Here is an 18,768-nt window from a genome sequence, read left to right as displayed (position 1 = left end):
TTTAATGGAAGAAAAAGCGAGACCTGATCTAGCTAGAGACAGCAGATAAGGTAGAATCTTCTCCGGAGGAGCCTGTAGTGGATGGACATCATGTTCTCCGCACCACAAACAGAATCTCTTCCATTTGAAGCGATAGGTTCTGATGGTAGATTGGGCACGAGCCTGAGATAGAACAGCTCTACAGTCTGGAGAAATCTCAAAGTCCTTAAACTCTAGGAAGTCAGGAGCCAGGCGTGCAAGTGCAGCGACTGAGGATCTGGATGCAGTATTTGTCCTTCCTCCCGTGTCAGCATTGAAAATGTCCGCTTGAGGCGCAGTGGAGGTTGATGGGAGAGTATTAGAAGCTCTTGGAACCAATACTGTCTCGGCCAGCGAGGAGCAATTAGGATTAGAGAGCAACGCTCTCTCTTCATTTTCTGTAGAACCTTTGGGATGAGAGGAATCGGTGGGAAGGCATACGCAAAAATTCCGGTCCACCTCATCAACAGGGCATTTCCTCTCGATCCTTGCTGGTGGAACCTGCTGGCAAAATATATGCATTTGCTGTTCTGTTGCGTGGCAAACAGGTCCAGCGTTGGTGTGCCCCAGAGCCGGAAAATTGTGTCTACTTGGCGTTGTTCGAGTTCCCACTCGTGACATCCTGTGAACGACCTGCTGAGATCGTCGGCCAGAGAGTTCTGAATTCCCTGTACATGCTCCGCTCTGAGGGAAATTTTGTGATGGATTAACCATTCCCACATTTCCTGCGCTTGCAGTGACAGGGCTAGAGATCTTGTGCCCCCTTGTTTGTTTACGTAAAACATACTGGTGGTGTTGTCCGTGGGAACCAGCACTGCAGAGCCTGCAATTCTTGGCAGGAAGGCTCGCAAGGACAGAAAAATGGCCCTCAACTCGAGGCAGTTGATGTGTTTGTGCTTGTACTGATGAGACCACCGTCCCTGAACTCTAAGGTCTTGGAGATGGCCTCCCCAACCCTCCATGGAGGCATCTGTCGTCAGAGTAAATTCCGGTAGGGTCTGAAGAAATGTGAGCCCCGGAGACAAATTGTTCTTTGACGCCCACCATAGAAGAGCCTGTTTCATCTTGGGCGTGACCTTGATGTGGTCTTCGAATGATCCGTCTATCTGCCGCCACTGCCGATGCAATTCCTCCTGGAGAGGCCTCATTCTGAGTCGAGCCAGTGGGACTAGATGGAGTGCAGAGGAACACATCCCTAGCAGGGAAACAAACTGTCGGACCGAAAGAGACTTTCTTGTCCATATTTGACTTGCCAGCTTTGTGATCCTGTCCTGACGAATTTGGGTCAAGAAGGCCTTGCACTGAAAAGTGTTCAATACTGCTCCCAGAAAAGTCAGAATTTGTTTGGTTTGCAGTTGAGATTTTTTGACGTTGAGGGTCAGGCCCAGATTTGAGAACATTGATAGGGCACTTTTGACCGATTGCCTCGTTGAACTTTTTGTTGGACTCTTTATTAACCAATCGTCGAGGTACGGGAACACTTGTATTCCCTGTGACCTCAACGCAGCTGCAACCGGAGCTAGAGTCTTGGTAAAGATTCTCGGTGCAGATTTCAGGCCGAAAGGGAGCACCTTGAATTGAAAATGGACACCAGCCACTGTGAATCTCAGATACTTGCGGTGGTTTGGGTGAATGGGAATGTGGAAGTAAGCGTCTTCCATATCCAGGGAAGCCATGAAATCGCCTTCCATGAGGCAATTGAGGACATCCGTGAGCGTCACCATGCGGAAACTCTGCTTTTTCAGATATTTGTCTAAGTTTCGTAGATCCAAAATTGGACGCCACTCTCCTGAAACCTTTTCCACAAGGAAGAAGCGAGAATAAAACCCCTGATTTTTCTGGGATGTTGGAATTCTTTCTATCGCATTCTTGTGCAGCATCTTCATGGCTTCCATGTATAACAAATGAAGACGAGGGGGGGGGGGACCCCTGGGCGGTGATGTTGGAGGTTTCTGCAAGAACTCCAGAGTGTGTCCGTGTTTGACTATGTCCAGAACCCACTGATCTGAAGTTATCTTCCGCCACTGTTGATAAAAGACGGAGATCTTGGCGCCCACAGGGAGGGAAGGAAGGAAGGATGGTGTCCGGCAAAACTCACTGGCGCTTATTTGAATCGCGTCCCTGGTAGTTAGAACGTCGTTTCCCTCCTTGACGAGAGAAACCCGCTGATGATGACTGCCGATAGGACTGTTGGTAGTACGGCTTATTCTGAGTTTGATACTGGCGGTTTTGCTGATTCTGATAATGTCCTCTGGAAGAAAAACCACGGCCCCTTGCTCCTCTGAAAAAACCTCGCTTATACTGTAGTGTACCAAGCGATTTGGCCGTATCAGTATCCGTTTTGATCGCAAACAATGCTTCATCTATGTGCTTGCCAAACAATAACTCTCCATCATAGGCCATGTCAAGTATTTTGGTCTGGACTTCAGGTCTGAAAGAAGTCGCCTTGAGCCATCCTTGCCGTCTGAGAACTGCCGCTCCGGCCAACTGTCTAAAGGCTGTATTAGAGATATCTAGGGCACAATCGATAATCTCTGAAGCCGCCCGCTCGCCTTCCATGACAATCTTCCGGACTTCTTGAACACTGTCCTCGGGAATAAGGTTGACGAATTCCGACAGATCTGACCACATTTGTCTGTCATAACGTGCTAAAATTGCCAAAGAATTAGCAATCTTAACAGTAGCAGCGGCATTAGCTGAGAACTTTTTCCCAATCGCATCCAATCTCCTGCCCTCCTTGTCAGGAGGTGTTGAAATTGGTGCCGCCGGATTCTTGGATCTTTGTTGAGCCGCCTGTAAAACCACTGAGTCAGGTCGTGGATGACCAATCAAACATGAAGGAGTATCCGGTGGTGCTCGATACTTCTTGTCCACTCTTGGAAGAACCGCCGGGATGGAAGCTGGCGTCTTCATTATATTAATCCCTTCTTTCCAAATATATTCAATGATAGGGATAGATCTGGATACCCTTCTATACCCTTCTTTAAAATCATGAAGCAAACAGTCAGTCTGCTCAACCGAAACTGTAATTTGAAATCTCGCAGCTGCCCGGTGCATGATGTTATGAAAACCTCCTATGTCTTCTGGCGGAGAATCTGAAGGTTGTGGTAAATTAGGAGAGGGCATAGGAATGACGTAATCATTCCATGGTTCTGTAGGCGTGGAATCCGGAATTTCACCATCCTCTTTCATCCTCATCTGGAGAGGAGACATCAACATCATCACCCCCAGTCCCGGGGTCAACCTCCTGCCTTGGAGAGTGTGAAGGATGTGGGGGGGAATTCCTCGGCATTTCTACTGGCACAGGATTCGTATTAGGCAGAGTTGGCGGAAACCTCTGGCAATAATCAGTCAGCATGGCCTGCAAATCTTGAATCAGAGAAGACGGAAGATGGGCCGTGTCTTCTGCGTGTTGTGGCTCATGATGATAAGGAGTAGCTAAATTCTCCTGATAGTAATGAACATCATCCTCATATTCATCCTCTTGATATTTTATGTGCAACTGGGAAGGGTGATGGGCCACTCCAAAAGGCTCTTCATCATCCCCTTCATCATCAGAGTCTTCCTCCACGTAGTTTTCCAAAATATGCGAAGGCAAGAGGGGAGACAAATGAGAGTAACTGTCTCTGAAATGACTTCATCTGGAAATGGGTGTACTGTACCCTTACCGGAGATGTGGGCAATAAATGCGTAGACGGCACATTCAAAGAAACCAGTGCTGCTGTCGACGGTAGAAGAGAAACAGATGCGTGCGTCGTCGGTATTGTCGTCGACGGCATCGTCATTGCTGTTGTAATCGTCGACGAGGCCTTCTTTGAAGTCGTCCTCGTAGACGGATCCGTCGATGGACTCTTCGTCGTCGAGCTTGTCGTCAATGGAGCTGAAGCCGTCGTCGGCGGGCTCGTCGTCGACGGGGTCTTCGTCGACGGGGTCTTCGTCGACGGGGTCTTCGTCGACGGGGTCTTCGTCGACGGGGTCTTCGTCGACGGGGTCTTCGTCGACGGGGTCTTCGTCGACGGCATCTTCGTCGACGGCATCTTCGTCGACGGCATCTTCGTCGACGGCATCTTCGTCGACGGCATCTTCGTCGACGGCATCTTCGTCGACGGCATCTTCGTCGACGGCATCTTCGTCGACGGCATCTTCGTCGACGGCATCTTCGTCGACGGCATCTTCGTCGACGGCATCTTTGTCGACGGAATAGTGGAAACCTTCGTCGACTGGGGAGCCGTCGACGAGGCCGTCGACGGAAGCGATGACGAATGCTTCGTAGATGGTGATTTGGTAGTCGACGGAAGACCCGTCGACGACGGGCTTTTCCTCGATGATTTTTTATCAGATGAAGAAATCATGACGGACATCACAGGAGAAGTAATTGCTGAGGTGGTAACCGTACTTGAAGAAGTAGAGGACGTAGAATAGGTGGTGACAGTGAGAGAGGACACCAAAGAGACAGCTTTAGTGCGGACTGTACTCACAGTTGATGACTCTGTTGACGCAGCACTCTTTATGGAATCAGAGGTTTTGTGAGAGAGTTTAGGTTTCTTCAGTCTCTCAGGAGAACACCTCTCTTTGGAACTGGCTCTCTTACTTGAGGTAGAGGCTCTGTCCTCGTCATCTGTGGCAGACGACTTCAGCCACAAAAGAACTCTTGCCTCTCTATCCCTGATGGTCTTAGGAGGGAAGGTTCGACATATCCTGCAATCCTTCACGACATGTGATGGGTGCAAACAATAAATACAATCAGAGTGCTGGTCGTCCACATGTACCCTCTTCTTGAAGCAGGAACCACAAGCCTTGAAAAGAGCCTTCTTTTTAGACATCTTGAAGAAAATAGAAGAAATTTGAAGAAAACTGAGTAGACACTCAGGGAGACTCCCTTACACACGAAGTGCGGTGAAAATCTGAGGAGAACTGCCTGGGCTGGGAAGGTTCTAGAGGGTGAGGTTAGCCGATTGGCTGAGGCTACATTTTCAGTTCTTTTTACATAATGAGGTAGATAGGCTGCTAAGTTTTGGGCCTAGTTGGGCCTATATCCTTTTCTAGCCTACTACTAATGGTTTTTAGGCACTGCTATTATATATATAATTTACCGTGGGACTCCCGCCTCGACGACGGGGAATGATTCAGGCATGTGAATCTATGAAAGATACCCCAATACTGGATAACACTGGAAACGCATCTGGAAAACAGAAGGAATATGCTACTTACCAGTATGCATCTGTTCTTGGCATGTAGGGCTGCTGATATTCATATCTGTGCATAGATCGCCGCCTAGTGTTGGGTCCGGATGATTGCACATTGTTGTCCTGGAAGAGTCTTCGAAGTATCACGAGATAGGTGGCTCCTCCCTCGGACCACAGTGCGCATGGGCATCCTCTCCATCCTCAGATTGTTTTTCGCCATTGTGGCAGAGATGGAGTATGTTACAGTAATAGATGTCCATGCAAGAAAGTAAGAAAGTAATAATGAATGCTATAGCTGCGACAGGCACCGGGGAGGAGGGTGGGCAATATGAATATCAGCAGCCCTACATGCCAAGAACAGATGCATACTGGTAAGTAGCATATTCCGTTTGAGGCATGTGGGCTGCTGAATTCATATCTGTGCATAGAATGTATAGCAGTCTCCCCCTTAGCGGTGGCTACCTGTGCCAGCTGCAGCAGTCTGAAAAAGAGTTTTTAGAACAGCCTGACCAACAGCTGCTTGCTGTTTGGAATGCACATCTACACAATAGTGTTTTGTGAAAGTATGTATGGTTGACCATGTGGCTGCTCTACATATTTCCTCTATGGGAATGTTTCCTAGGACAGCCATGGATGCCCCTAGTTTGTGTGTAGAATGCGCTCTTGGGGGAACTGTTAAAGTGCGTTTTGCTTTTAGATAACATATTTGGATGCACTTATCTTTCCATCTGGCTAACCCAGATTTTGAAATGGGGTTGCCTTTGTGTTGTGGTGAGAAGGCAACAAACAATTGTTTAGTCTTTCGAAATTCTTTAGTTCTATCAATGTAGTATAGAAGTGCTCTCTTGACATCTAGGGTGTGTAGAGTCCTTTCAGGTACTGACTGGATTTGGAAAGAACACTGGCAGTTCTATTGTTTGATGGATATGAAAATGGGATACCACTTTTGGCATGAATTTAGGGTTTGTTCTAAGAACTACACGATTTGCATGTATTTCGATGAATGGCTCTTGAATAGTTAGGGCTGGTAGCTCGCTAACTCTTCTAAGTGAAGTAATTGCTACTAGAAAAGCCACTTTCCATGTTAAAAATTGTAATTCACACGAATGCAATGGTTCAAATGGTGGTCCCATTAGTCTGGTTAAAACAATGTTTAGGTTCCAGACAGGTAAAGGTGGGTGTTTTGGGGGGATTATTCTTTTGAGTCCTTCCATGAATGCCTTAATCGCAGGTACTCTGAATAGCGAAAGATGCTGTCTGTTCTGAAGATAAGCCGCAATGGCAGCTAAGTGTATTCTTATAGGCGAATATGCTAGATTGCAACGATGTAGGTGCAAAAGATAGCAAATTATATTTTGCGTTGAAGCATCTAGTGGGTTTATGTCATTGTTATTGCAGTAAATGACAAAACGCTTCCACTTTGCAGCGTAACAAGCTCTGGTTGTAGGTTTTCTTGCCTCCTTGATAATGTTCATACAGTCAGGAGGTAAATTTAGGTACCCAAACTGTAAGATTTCAGGAGCCAGATTGCAAGGTTCAGTTGTTGCGGATCTGGGTGCTGTATGTCTCCATGGCTCTGAGTGAGTAGAGTGGGTGTTAGCTGCAGTTTTTGATGAGGCACCACAGAAAGTTCTAGGAACGTTGCGTACCATGGTTTCCTCGCCCATGTTGGAGCAACCAGGATTAGTGTCAGTGAATGCTGGCGTAGTTTGCGTGCTACTAGCGGTATTAACGGTGCTGGGGGAAAAGCGTACGCAAATCTGCCTGACCAGTTCATCCATATCGCATTGCCCTGCGACTGCGGATGTGGAAACCTGGCGGCAAAGTACTGGCATTTTGCGTTTTCTTTTGTGGCGAACAGGTCTATCTCTGGTTGTCCCCACTGTTGGAAGCATGGTTGGAGCACTGTGGGATGAATCTCCCACTCGTGCAGCTGTTGGCTGTGTCTGCTGAGCAGATCCGCTACTTGGTTGTCTTTGCCTGGGAGGTGTCCTGCCATGAGAAAAATGTTTCTTTGGATGGCCCACTTCCACATGCTTTGTGCTAGATGTGATAGCTGTGGAGAGTGTGTTCCTCCCTGTTTCTGTATGTAGTACATTGCTGTCATGTTGTCCTTCCGGATCAACACCGCTTTGTTGCATAAATGTACTTTGAATGCTTTCATTGCCAGAAAAATTGCCATCATTTCTAGCAAGTTGATGTGCATTTTCTTTTGTTGTGCTGTCCATAGGCCCTGCACTGTGTACTGAAGGACATGGGCTCCCCATCCTATCAGGGATGCGTCCGTTGTCAACACTATTTGTGGTACAGGCTCTTGGAACAGTCGTCCCTTGCAAAGGTTTTGTGGATTCCACCAATGCAGAGAGTTGTATGCACGACTGGTGACCAACACTAGGTCTTTCAATTGTCCTTGAGCCTGGTTCCACTGCCGTGCTAAGCACTCCTGTAGCGGACGCATGTGTAGTCTGGCATGAGGGACTATGAAGATGCACGAAGCCATCATGCCTATGAGTTGCATAAACACTCGGGCAGAGAGCGAGTGTTGGGGCTTGAACCTTTGGATTAGTAGCTGCATACGGTTTATTCTTGCAGCGTTTGGGTATGCTTTTGCTATTAGAGTATTTATTGTTGCTCCCAGGTACTGCTGTATATGGGATGGCTGAAGGTGAGATTTCTGGTAGTTCAACGTGAAGCCTAGGCTGTGCAGTAGGTGAATTGTTTTTGACATGTGCTGGCACACTGCTGGGCTGACTTTGCTTGTATTAGCCAGTCGTCCAGGTACGGATAGACATGAATATGTTGTCTCCTTAAATGTGCAGCCACTGTCGCTAGGCATTTTGGGAACACTCTTGGAGCTGTTGTTACACCAAATGGAAGGACTTTGAATTGGTAATGTTGATTTAGTAACGTGAACCTGAGATACTTCCTGTGAGCAGGATGCATCAGGATATGGAAATATGCGTCTTTGAGGTCCAAGGTTGCGAGGAAGTCTCCTTGCTGCAACAGTGGTAACACTTGTTGTAGAGTGAGCATATGAAAATGCTCTGATAAGATGTAATGATTTAGGGGCCTGAGGTCCAATATTGGTCTGAGCGACCCGTCCTTCTTGGGGATGAGGAAGTATAGTTAATATACTCCTGTACCTGATGTTCTAATGGTACTAGTTCTATGGCCCCTTTTTGCAGCATGCTGATGACTTCTTGCTGCAATAAGTTGAGGTGTTCGACAGACATAGGACGGTGTTTTGGAGGTATGTTGGGTGGTGTGGAGGTTAGCTCTAGGCAATAGCCATTCTGGATAATTTGCCTTACCCATTTGTCTGCAGTGATGTTTTGCCAGACTGGTAGGAATTGCTGTAATCGTCCCCCGACCGGTGTTATGTGGTCTGGGGGTAGCGCTAAGGAGTCACTGTTTTGTGTTGGTAGAGGATCTGGTGGTGTTATTCCCTCGTCCTCTGCCTTTGTTGTTATTGCCGCGGTATCCACCTCTATTGTTTTTATTGTAGGTGGTTTGTGTGTTTCTCTTGTAGTTTGTGGTCTGCTGTGAGGAGTTGCCTCTTGCAGCACCCCTGTAATTTGAGCGACGAAAGGAGCCTCTATCTTGTTGTGACTGTAGGGCTCCCATAGACTTAGCTGTCTCAGAGTCTTTTTTCATTTTGTCCAGGATTGTATCTACCCCTGGACCAAATAAGTAGTCAGGATTGACTGGCTGGTTTAACAAAGTGGACTGGACTTCATTTTTGAAACCAGAGATACGTAGCCACGCATGTCTCCTGATCATAACACTGGTGTTAATAGACCTGGCAGCAGTGTCTGCTACATCTAAGGCACATTTAATGGAGGCGTTAGTGATTAGCTTTCCCTCCTGTACTAGTTGTTCAGCTTGTTGCTTGTAAGGGTCAGGTAAATGCTGGAGAAGTGTTTCTAAGGTGTCATAGTGTGCCCTGTCATACCTAGCTAACAGGGCTTGCGTGTTAGATATTCTCCATATGTTAGCTGCCTGTGCGGCTACCCTTTTCCCTGATGCCTCGAAGATCTTTGCTTCTTTGTCAGGCGGTGGAGCTTTTCCAGTTGTTTGAGAGTTTGCACGTTTACGTGCATTTGCTACCACCAAAGAATCCAAAGGCAGTTGTCCCTTAATATATGTAGGGTCTAATGGCGCTGGCCTGTATTTCCTCTCTATTCTTGGGTTAATGACCCTTGCCCTAGTGGTATCTTTAAATATGTCTCCTGCATGTTTAAGTACCCCTTTTAACATTGGTAGTGTCTTAACAGATCTTTCTGATGTGGCAAAAGTGTCAAAAAGGGAATCTTCCTCCACAGGGTCTGCATGCATGTCCACATTGTGATTGTGGGCTGCCCTTTCGATTAGTGAATTAAAAGCAGTTGTGTCCTCTGTAAGAGAAGGCCTAGCAGAGTATGCAGATGTATCAGGAATGGGTTGAGAGTCACCGGGATGTACTGGGTCAACCCATGGTTGAGTGTTACTGTCTTGGTCAGTGTCTACTGGGTAGTTTTATTCCTGATCATAATCCTCATCCACCTCTTCATCTGAGTGTGTGGGTGTATATGAGTATGGGTTAGGCCTAGTTGGCTGAATAGGCTCAAATAGAATAGGTGAAGTATAACAGTCCCTTTTCTTTTTGAGTGGTATAGTACAAGTTTCTTTCTCAGTCTCTGGTCTTATCTTCCTTTTGTAGAGAGTGAGTTTCCCAGAGTTAGGGTCAATGTAAAGTTTTGACTGCTCAACTGATTCAGGGTCTGGATGAAAGACTTCCTGATCAGCAGTTTTGGGTGTTTTTGCCAATGTCTTTTGTTTGGTTTGCTTCGGTTCATTGCCGCTTTTTGGGTCGACCGCCTTCGTTTTCGAGGAAGGCCAAACTTAATCGGTCCGATGTCCTTCTGTGGTACTACAGTTTGTTTCGGTAGTGCCTGTTTCTTCGGAGCCAAAGTTTTTTCCGTTTGGACAGTTTTTTTCGTTTCGATTATGGCTTTGTGTCCTTGTGTCGAATTTTGGAACCTGTGGTTTCAGATCGACGCCCTTTTGTTTCGGTTCAATGGCCTTTTTCGGGTCGATTTTCTTTGGCTCGACTGTTTTGTTTTGCAGAGCCATTGGTTTGTCGCCTTTTTGTTTTGGTTCGACGACCTTCTTCGGATCGAGTCCCTTTTTTGTGATGGTGGCTGTCGACGCCGATGTTTTCGGTTCGACAACCTTTTTTCTCGGAGTAGATATAGGGGCGCTGGTTTTCGGCTCGACGACCCTTGTAGTCGACTCCGATGGATCGACATAGTTTGGCCCGAAGACGGTATTGTCGATGAGTTTCTTCGGTCTCGACTCCGATGGATCCACGTAGTGTGGTCCGAAGACCGTGTAGTCGGTCAGTTTCGGTTTCGTTTTTGTTGTACCACTTTTGGTTTCGATATTACCAATTTTGGAGTACTTTGATCTTTTGTAATATTCTTAGCCGAGCTGTATTGCGGAGCTATAGAATGTCTTTCGAGATCTTGGCTAAGGCCTTGTGGTGATGCCTCGACCTGAGCCTGTGGAACCATGGAGGTATAGGTATGGGGCGCCGTACTCACGGTTGGCCCGTTTCATCACTGGAGTCGTCCTCTATGGCTCCAATCCCTTGTTTGTCGTCCCCTACCTCGACGATGTCTTCTTCCTCGTCGATGTAGTAGTCTGAGTCATGCTCCGAACCTTGATCCGACTGTTGTTCATATTTTCCGGCTTCGACAAGATATTTTCTGGCTCTGGCACCTGTCTCTGCATGGTTAGTCTAGCGGCCCGTCGAGTCCGAAGTGTTTTTTTGGAACGAAATTGGGCACAGGCTAGGCAGTCGGATTCATTATGTTCTGGAGATAAACACCGGTTACATACAGGGTGTTTATCGATATGTGGGTATTTAGAGTTACAAAGAGGGCATCTTTTAAATGGGCTCCGTTCCATCGACGACTGGTCGCGTGGCGCCGAGAAGGCCCGCGGCCCGATTCGACGTCCCAAGTTGAATAAAGTTTGTAAATAAGCTGTCGGCACCTATTCAAGACAATACTGACGATACCGAAGGCCTTTTGGCCTCTAGAAAGTGTAGTTCCTATTCCGAACTTCGGGTAAAGGAAAATATATCCGAACCCAATGGCGGAAAAAAACAATCTAAGGATGGAGAGGATGCCCATGCGCACTGTGGTCCGAGGGAGGAGCCACCTATCTCGTGATACTGCGAAGACTCTTCCAGGACAACAATGTGCAATCATCCGGACCCAACACTAGGCGGCGATCTATGCACAGATATGAATTCAGCAGCCCACATGCCTCGAACCTAATTTAACTGAAAATAAGTAATTCTCCGACCTGCCACTCCTATAGTTCAAAACTTCGAGAAACATCTATCTTTTAACACTTGCAGCAAAACCATTCTTTGTCACTATAGGAATTGCTGTCTATGTTCGAGTGTCCTTACATCAGTTCTGGTAATCCTAAAGAATTTTTTACCATTAATCAGTTGCTGAAGTCACAAAATATTTATATCTCCTCTGTTTGCTTCCAGACCCACCAGCAGGAAGAAATCTAAAGATGGTGGTCATGTACTGGGGCATTGTGGGATCACTCAACATCAGGGGGATATACTGGCCCCTCTCCTATGGTTGATGTCAAACAGTACAACTTACTTTATCTAATAACATTTCTGGAGGAAATAAGTAGACTCTCTTACCACTAATGTTCATCCTATTCCTCTGGCCACTAATCTGAAACTCATTTACCTGGTGCCCACTCCAATGTAAGTGACTTTTTTTCCCCCGCTATCCATACAGTCAATCAATTTTACCCCATTTTGGATTCAGGCCTACTAGGGCAATTACCATAACCCACCTCCCTTCCCTCCCCGTACCCCTACCCTCCTCCTACTAAAGGTCACCATCCCATGAACATCACTGACTGCAACAAGTCAAGCCAGAACTCACCTGGAGAAATGGGTCGCTTATTCCTGATACGTCATGCTCTGGAGAATAACCCGACATGATAAGATTTTTTAGGATGCGAACCAACTGAGGGACAAGCTGCGGAAAACAAAGAAAGTGTTAAAGCTTTATCCTGGAGTACAACACCTTGAATAAACTCTTCCCACCCCGGTCCTAGAGTTCCCAATCTCATCAATAGGGAAAGTTAAATCTCTCTCTACACTTCAGAAATGGTTAACATTTAATAGCTTGACCTAGTAACCAGTCACATCCAGATGGATATCTATGGAGAACTCCAGTCAATGAAGTCTCGACCCTGTGACATATGGAATCCCCTCAGACAGCATCTAACTAGCAGGGAGGCAAGCCAAAGGAACAATGGCTCACACTAGTCTTACCACCACACCAGCTTAGTATCTCACTGACCCACCTGCGTTTGGATGAAGATTTGCATGAATCTGTCCTCAGGATAAACTGTGTGAACTGTCTTATTTGGTATGTCTTATCATATGCTGTGCTGCCATATGTTACGATGTTAGTTATGTGATAAAGGTTTTAAAACAACATTTGATAACTTTGTTTCAAGGGGTGCCACTTATATTTTCATAGCTACACTAGGGGAAAGGAGGTCTCGCATAAGGCTTTCGCATAATGAGCAACGTGGCTAAAAGAGCTAAGTCAAGAGGTTAATCCACTCTCCTTATGGAAAGAGTTGAACTGAAATGCTCCCTGATGCTTAAGTGGAGGAAAAGGTTGGTCTGAGAGTGATTCCTTGCTATCCTGAGAAATTGGACAACGATATTTGTTGCTGCCCTGACACAGCAATTTCAAATAGGAAGCTACTTAAGCAGTATTCAGAGGTGTCAGTGTTGAAAGACGTCACTACCAGGCAGGTTTTGTACTGAGGCATGCCTACACTTCCCAGAAGACTGACATAAAATATCAATTCTGTCCACAAATTTTAGATAATACAAGTGGGATTGAGTTTAGAAGGGGTTAGAGTGGATCTCAAATGATTCCTTGGCACTAGAAATGTAGCTGAAGAATGTCCAGAAAACCAAACTATCGTTTCCATTGTAACCTGGCATCTTGTGATACAAATTTGTTGTTTCCAGGTAGGACTTGCAGAAAAATGTTTAAATGGACTCTGGGTCATATCCCCACTCACGTGCCTTGCCACGGTAATGGAAATAAGGAAGACCAGTGTAGAGTACAGCTATGCATTGTTTCAAAGGGAGTGAACGTGTGATAAGTGAGAATCAAATTAAGGTCCCACTGCAGTTTCACAAAAGGTGTAGGCGGGAACATGTGGTCCAGCACTTTTCAGAAATGTATCACAACACATGATTTTAAAAGTGATGGCTGATCTGGCAAACACATTAAAGGCTAAAAGGACTGTAAGACAGCCTAAAAAGTATCACATCAAGGTTTTGTTAGACTAAGGACAGACAAAATAGCAAAATGATAAATGTTTTTGCATTCCAGGGTTGGAACACCAGGCAACAAACTTTTCCCAGCTTCCTGTGTTAAAACATTTGGTGGATATAAACATCTAGCGGTCATGATGACACCAACCACTCCAGAAGGGAGATCAAAATTCATCAACTGTTGCCGCTCCATCTCCATGCATGGAGGTGGAGGTGTGGCAGGCTCTGGTGCAGGACCCAGCTGCACTGCTGCAACAGAAGATTCTCCCATAGGGCAGCCAGATTGGATGGCAAAATGCTCATGGCCAGAAGTTCTGGTACCACTCTCTACCTGCCCAGGCCGAAGCCACTAGGATAACTTGGGCCTTGGTCCTTCATGATTTTTTTCAGCACTCTGAGCAAGAGAGTGGAAAGAGTGCAGGAGTCCTAATCCCCAATGCAGGTGGACAGCATCATGGACACGCTGGCAAACGGATCGAGCCAGGGTTCTCCCCATGGCTGGAAGATAGACTTGGGAGGTGGCAGAGGGTAACTGCCATTTGTAATCCACTACACACCGGTGGCTGAATTAAGCTGCCCAAGTGTTTAAAGATTCTGCCAGGTAATTGGGCAATCAGGGAGATGCCCTGAGCATTCTCCCACTTCGAGGCATCGTGCCTCCTGGCACAGAACCCAGTCCGCCCAGTGTTTGTTGCATTACCACAAGGCGGCCATGTGGTCTGCAAGCACATGTATCCATTCCCCTTTGAGAGTCGGGGGGAAAGTCTTAAGTGTAAAGTGAATTGCTCACAACTCTACACCAGTTGATGTAGTCACGCCTACGCTGGAGACCAGTGCCCTCTGATCCCCACCTCTCCCAGATGGCCTGCCCAATCCAACAACGATGCATCCAGCACAACTGTCATCTCTGGGTGGGGTAGAGAGAGGGGTCTTCCGCTGATCCAACTCCTGTTGAGCAGCCACCACTGCTGCTCTCTTGCAGGCTCCTTTAACAGCTGTATATAGTCCGAAAGGTTGCCTTAGTGTTGAGCCCACTGAGACTTCAGATCCCACTGCAGAGCCTTCATGTGTCACCTGGTGTAGTCCATAAGCAGGATGCAGGAGGCCAAGAAGCCTCAGAGGCACTCTCCTCTCACTGAGACCCAGGTCAAGGGTTGAAACAAAGGATCATAGTCTGAATATCCTGGACTTGAAGCAAAGGGATAGCTAGAAAAGCATTGTATCCATGAGGGCTCCAATGAAGGGGGGCTGCCAACCTTTTAACATTGTTGGGTTTTGTTATCAATATGCTGAAGACACGCCTGTCATCTGGAGGTGGTGTAGGACTGTTTAAGACAAGTATGCCTTGTGTAGTCAGTCGTCTTGGTATGGGAAGACTGATATTCCATAGATGTGCTGCAACCACCACCACCACCTTTATCAACACCCAAGGTGCACTGGTAAGGCCAAAGGGGAGCATGGTGAACTCAAAGAGCTCCTGGCCTACCTGAAACTACAGGCAATACCTCGGGGATTGCAGGACGGGGATGTGAAAATGGGCATCCTGAAAATCCAACCCCACCACCTGGGTCGAGGACAGACAGAACTTGGGCTAGGGTGAGCATTTCCTTCTGGACGAAGAGGATCAGAGGGAAGAGACCTAGGATAAACAAGACCTCCGTACTTTTTCCACGTCTGAAAATAATGGGAATAACAGCAACATAGCTAGAATGACTTCACAAAGTATGCACAATGACTCTCCAGGAGGTGTGGCGGTGTGCATGGCATATCCAGTGGATAAGACAAAAAGGGTAGGGAGTAGCCAAGCTCTATGACTTTCAGCACCCCCTGGTCGGACGTGATGATCCTACATCTGGGAGGTGAAAGGTGATTCAACCTCCTATCGGGTAATCGCGTGCCACCGAGGGTAAGTGAAATTAGGTTTGCAGCAGCGGAGGGGCTGTGGTCTTGATAGAAAGTTCCACTGTGGGCTTAAATGTTGTTGACTCGTTCCCTAACCTCGCCCTCGAAAGGGCTGGGAGCCCTCCTCTTACTGAGGCCCATAATGCTGCTGCCTCTGCATAGAGCCCCTGTTGAATCCTCAATAGGGGTGTTGTTTGGGGAGCTGCCAAGTTGGCTGAGCCAGGGCCAGAAAGCGAATAGTGGCTTTGCTCTTTGCCCCAAAAAGTTTTGAGCCATTGAACTGCATGTCCATAAGGGACTGCTGAACGTCTGAAGAAAAGATCAGAGAGCAAATCCAGTCATGGTGCTTAAACACCACGTTGGCAAAATATCACTGTTATGTTTCACAAGGTGTGCTAATATCCTACCAGGAGGTTGACAGACTGCAGGGCAAGACTGGCACTGGGGGAAAAAAAATTCACAAAATTCCCCATGCGTTTTGCTTCCCTGTTGGGTGGAGTTATGGGGAAAGAGTTGGTTACTGGCGGCTGGATGATGGATGAACCACCCAGCTCTCCAGGTGGGCTATTGAGTGAGGAAGTCTGGATCCCCAGGAAGAGGCTTGCGTCTTGGCACTTGTATGCTGATTGGTGGGCAAGATCCTGGTTTCACCCAGGTGCGGATCAGCACATTTTCCACGGTCTCATTGAAACAAAGCAGAGGTTCCAGAATGGTAGCTGCTAGTTTAAGAACTTCTTGGAACACTTAAGTCCTCCTTACTGCTTGCATGAGTAGGTTAAGGTCGAGATTTTCGGCCATCCTTCTAATGACTGTTGCAGAGGATGTGGATTCTTGAGTAGCCATAGGGTTAGGTGAGTTTAAGCCTATGTCGGGGGAAGGGAGGTATCAAATCCAATAGCATCTTGTGGGTCCTCAAACACATTGCCCTCATCATAAAACGTCTCGCGCTCAACATCCTGCTCATAAAACTGCTGATGCTCATCCGAGGAGAAAAAATATATGGTGGGCATCCTGAAGGTCAAGTTTCCGATCAATTCCATCTCTTTCAGATCTGTGTTAACTGTGGGTCCCAGTTTCGATAGTCTAGTCTGTGGCATCGGTCTAGGCGCGAGAACTGACCTCAGATTAAAGAGACAGTGCACAGTTGGTGTTGGGAAAGAAGACGCCGATGATCCTGCGAGGCTAGCTACCACGCATCCTTGGGGCAAAAAGGAGGACCAGAGGTATACTAAAGAGTACTAAAGAGGAGTACTGAAGAGGATTGCTATGGCCTCTTTTAGATGAGGTATCTAGTCTGATGTGGCGGTCCGATGAGAAAGCACAAGGTTGAGCTTTTGCAGTTTGCTACATGCGTGGCTCTGAGGCCTAGAAGTAACCAGGCAGTCACACAACTCTGAGCGATGGGAGCAGTGGGACGATGGATAACCATGTTTTCACTTCTTTCGTTTTTTGAGTTTCCTCAATCTGCAGTTTTAGGGCCCATACCTTCACCCTGTAGGGAAATAAAATTACCTGAGGAAAAGTTCTGTCAAGAGACAGGACTGCTAGGCCAGGATCCCAGTCGGAAGGCACTGGAACAAAAGAAAAAACATCAGCATGCAGAGGTGGTAGTACTATAGGGGCCCGACATCACATCGAGAGTGAGATCAGACATGGAGACTAATGACGCCACCTACAGATGCACTATCAAAGTTTACAGATTCAGTCTGGCACCTGGGGAAATTCACAAGGTGAGGAATCTGCAGACAGAAGAACCTATCAGAACTGGAAAGATTGACTAGACATGATCGTACAATATGTATATTGCTTCCAAGGCTGAATTTGGCCTCTGTAATAATCTTACCTAATGTTGTGCCCTAGCACTAATTGATTATAGTATACAAAAAAAGAGATTATGGAATGCTTGAATGAATCTCAACCACTGGTAATTACTGGGGGCCGCACCCCAATCCATTGTTATTTTGCACGCCATATCACCTCAGTTGGGACCCAGATATATAAAATCAGTCTTGAACCTGCTCCAATCTGAACAGTCCAGCCTGAACTGCTAAGCCAGGTCCTCTCTGAACCAAAACACAAGCAACCTAGGACTGGCTTCGCCCTCTTTATGGACTCATCAGCTGGGTACAGTTTAGTTCGAATTGTGACATTACTCACTGAGTGGAGAAGTGTTCGACACGGTTCATGGGTGACTAGCAGTGGGGGCAGATCTATATGAAATTTGCCACAAGTTTTTATTTACGCCATACTTTTCTTAATCTTGTCCTGCAGATGAGAATTGCAAGGTACATTAAAGTTTATAAGGTCATCTATTTATGGGACTCCACCAAACTTTCGAGCTTTAAGTTCAAGTGATAAAAAAGAATGGTTATGTCCATCAGAGTGCACAGTGATTTCGTAATTCGCATCTGGTCGAAAGTAGCATCAAATTGTGGTGATGCTTTAGGTTGCTTCTGGTGGCAAGTTCGTCCGGTAGAACAGGTTGCTTTCAGAAAGTAGCAAGATACAAGGTGATCACCTTCCATGTGAAAGTCACAAACGCAGGTCTTTGTTACTTAGATAATTACAGTTAAAGGAAGAATGTAAACTTGTTTGAACAATTTGGCAAGAATTGCTTTATTAAGATTAAGTAAAACGCGAATTACGACCTTTGGATACGGAGGGGTGTGAGTAGGTGGAAGCTGATGTATGTTAACTGCTTACTGATGGACGGCTGACAAATATTCATGGAAGGGTAAAGTGGAAGTCTGATGAAGGCAATATCTGAAAATTAAACATGGCTTAAACTCTAAAGGATGAGAGAATCTAGTCTGTGTTATAGCACAATCGCTAAATCAAAATTATATTAAGAAGAATTAGGGTTCATCGGAATTAAGGAAGCTTCATACAGAAATGCAAGCTATAGTTTATACAAAGATAAAGTGCAGAGAAAACTCCCAGGGTAAGCATGCATCTAGATTACACATTAGAAAGGGACACAGGCACAGTGAGAAACAGGAACTATCATGAAATATTAGGTGCTACAGGTCAACAGAATAGTAGAAGGGTGCATAAAACGGTGAAATTGGGCAAAATGACTGAGGCAGTACACTATATTACTTTAACATTCAATGGCACTTATTTCTGGTGGGAAGATTTACGCCTTAGGGATAGTAATACACATTTAGCCAGGCAGTTGCACTGTCCCAACAAATCTAAAAGAAAAGGGTGCAATTGTAAGGAAAGTGCAGAACAGTATGCTAACCACATGCAACAAATGCAGACTAAAAAATAAGG

General features: G+C 46.4%; 1 protein-coding gene across 1 annotated transcript in view; it reads right to left on the bottom strand.

The window, feature by feature from the left end:
- The window catches only part of AP1G1 (adaptor related protein complex 1 subunit gamma 1), an 803,442-nt gene that overhangs the window by 487,747 nt on the left and 296,927 nt on the right, over nt 1-18,768 (bottom strand). Inside the window, exon 8 of the mRNA XM_078671300.1 lies at nt 12,167-12,262. Within this exon, the coding sequence (XP_078527426.1) occupies nt 12,167-12,262 (96 nt within the window). The remainder of the gene's footprint in view (nt 1-12,166; nt 12,263-18,768) is intronic.

This window comes from Lissotriton helveticus, chromosome 12, assembly GCF_964261635.1.
Source record: "Lissotriton helveticus chromosome 12, aLisHel1.1, whole genome shotgun sequence".
In the NCBI taxonomy this organism is placed as follows: domain Eukaryota; kingdom Metazoa; phylum Chordata; class Amphibia; order Caudata; family Salamandridae; genus Lissotriton; species Lissotriton helveticus.
This window is presented reverse-complemented; position numbering and strand designations above follow the sequence as displayed.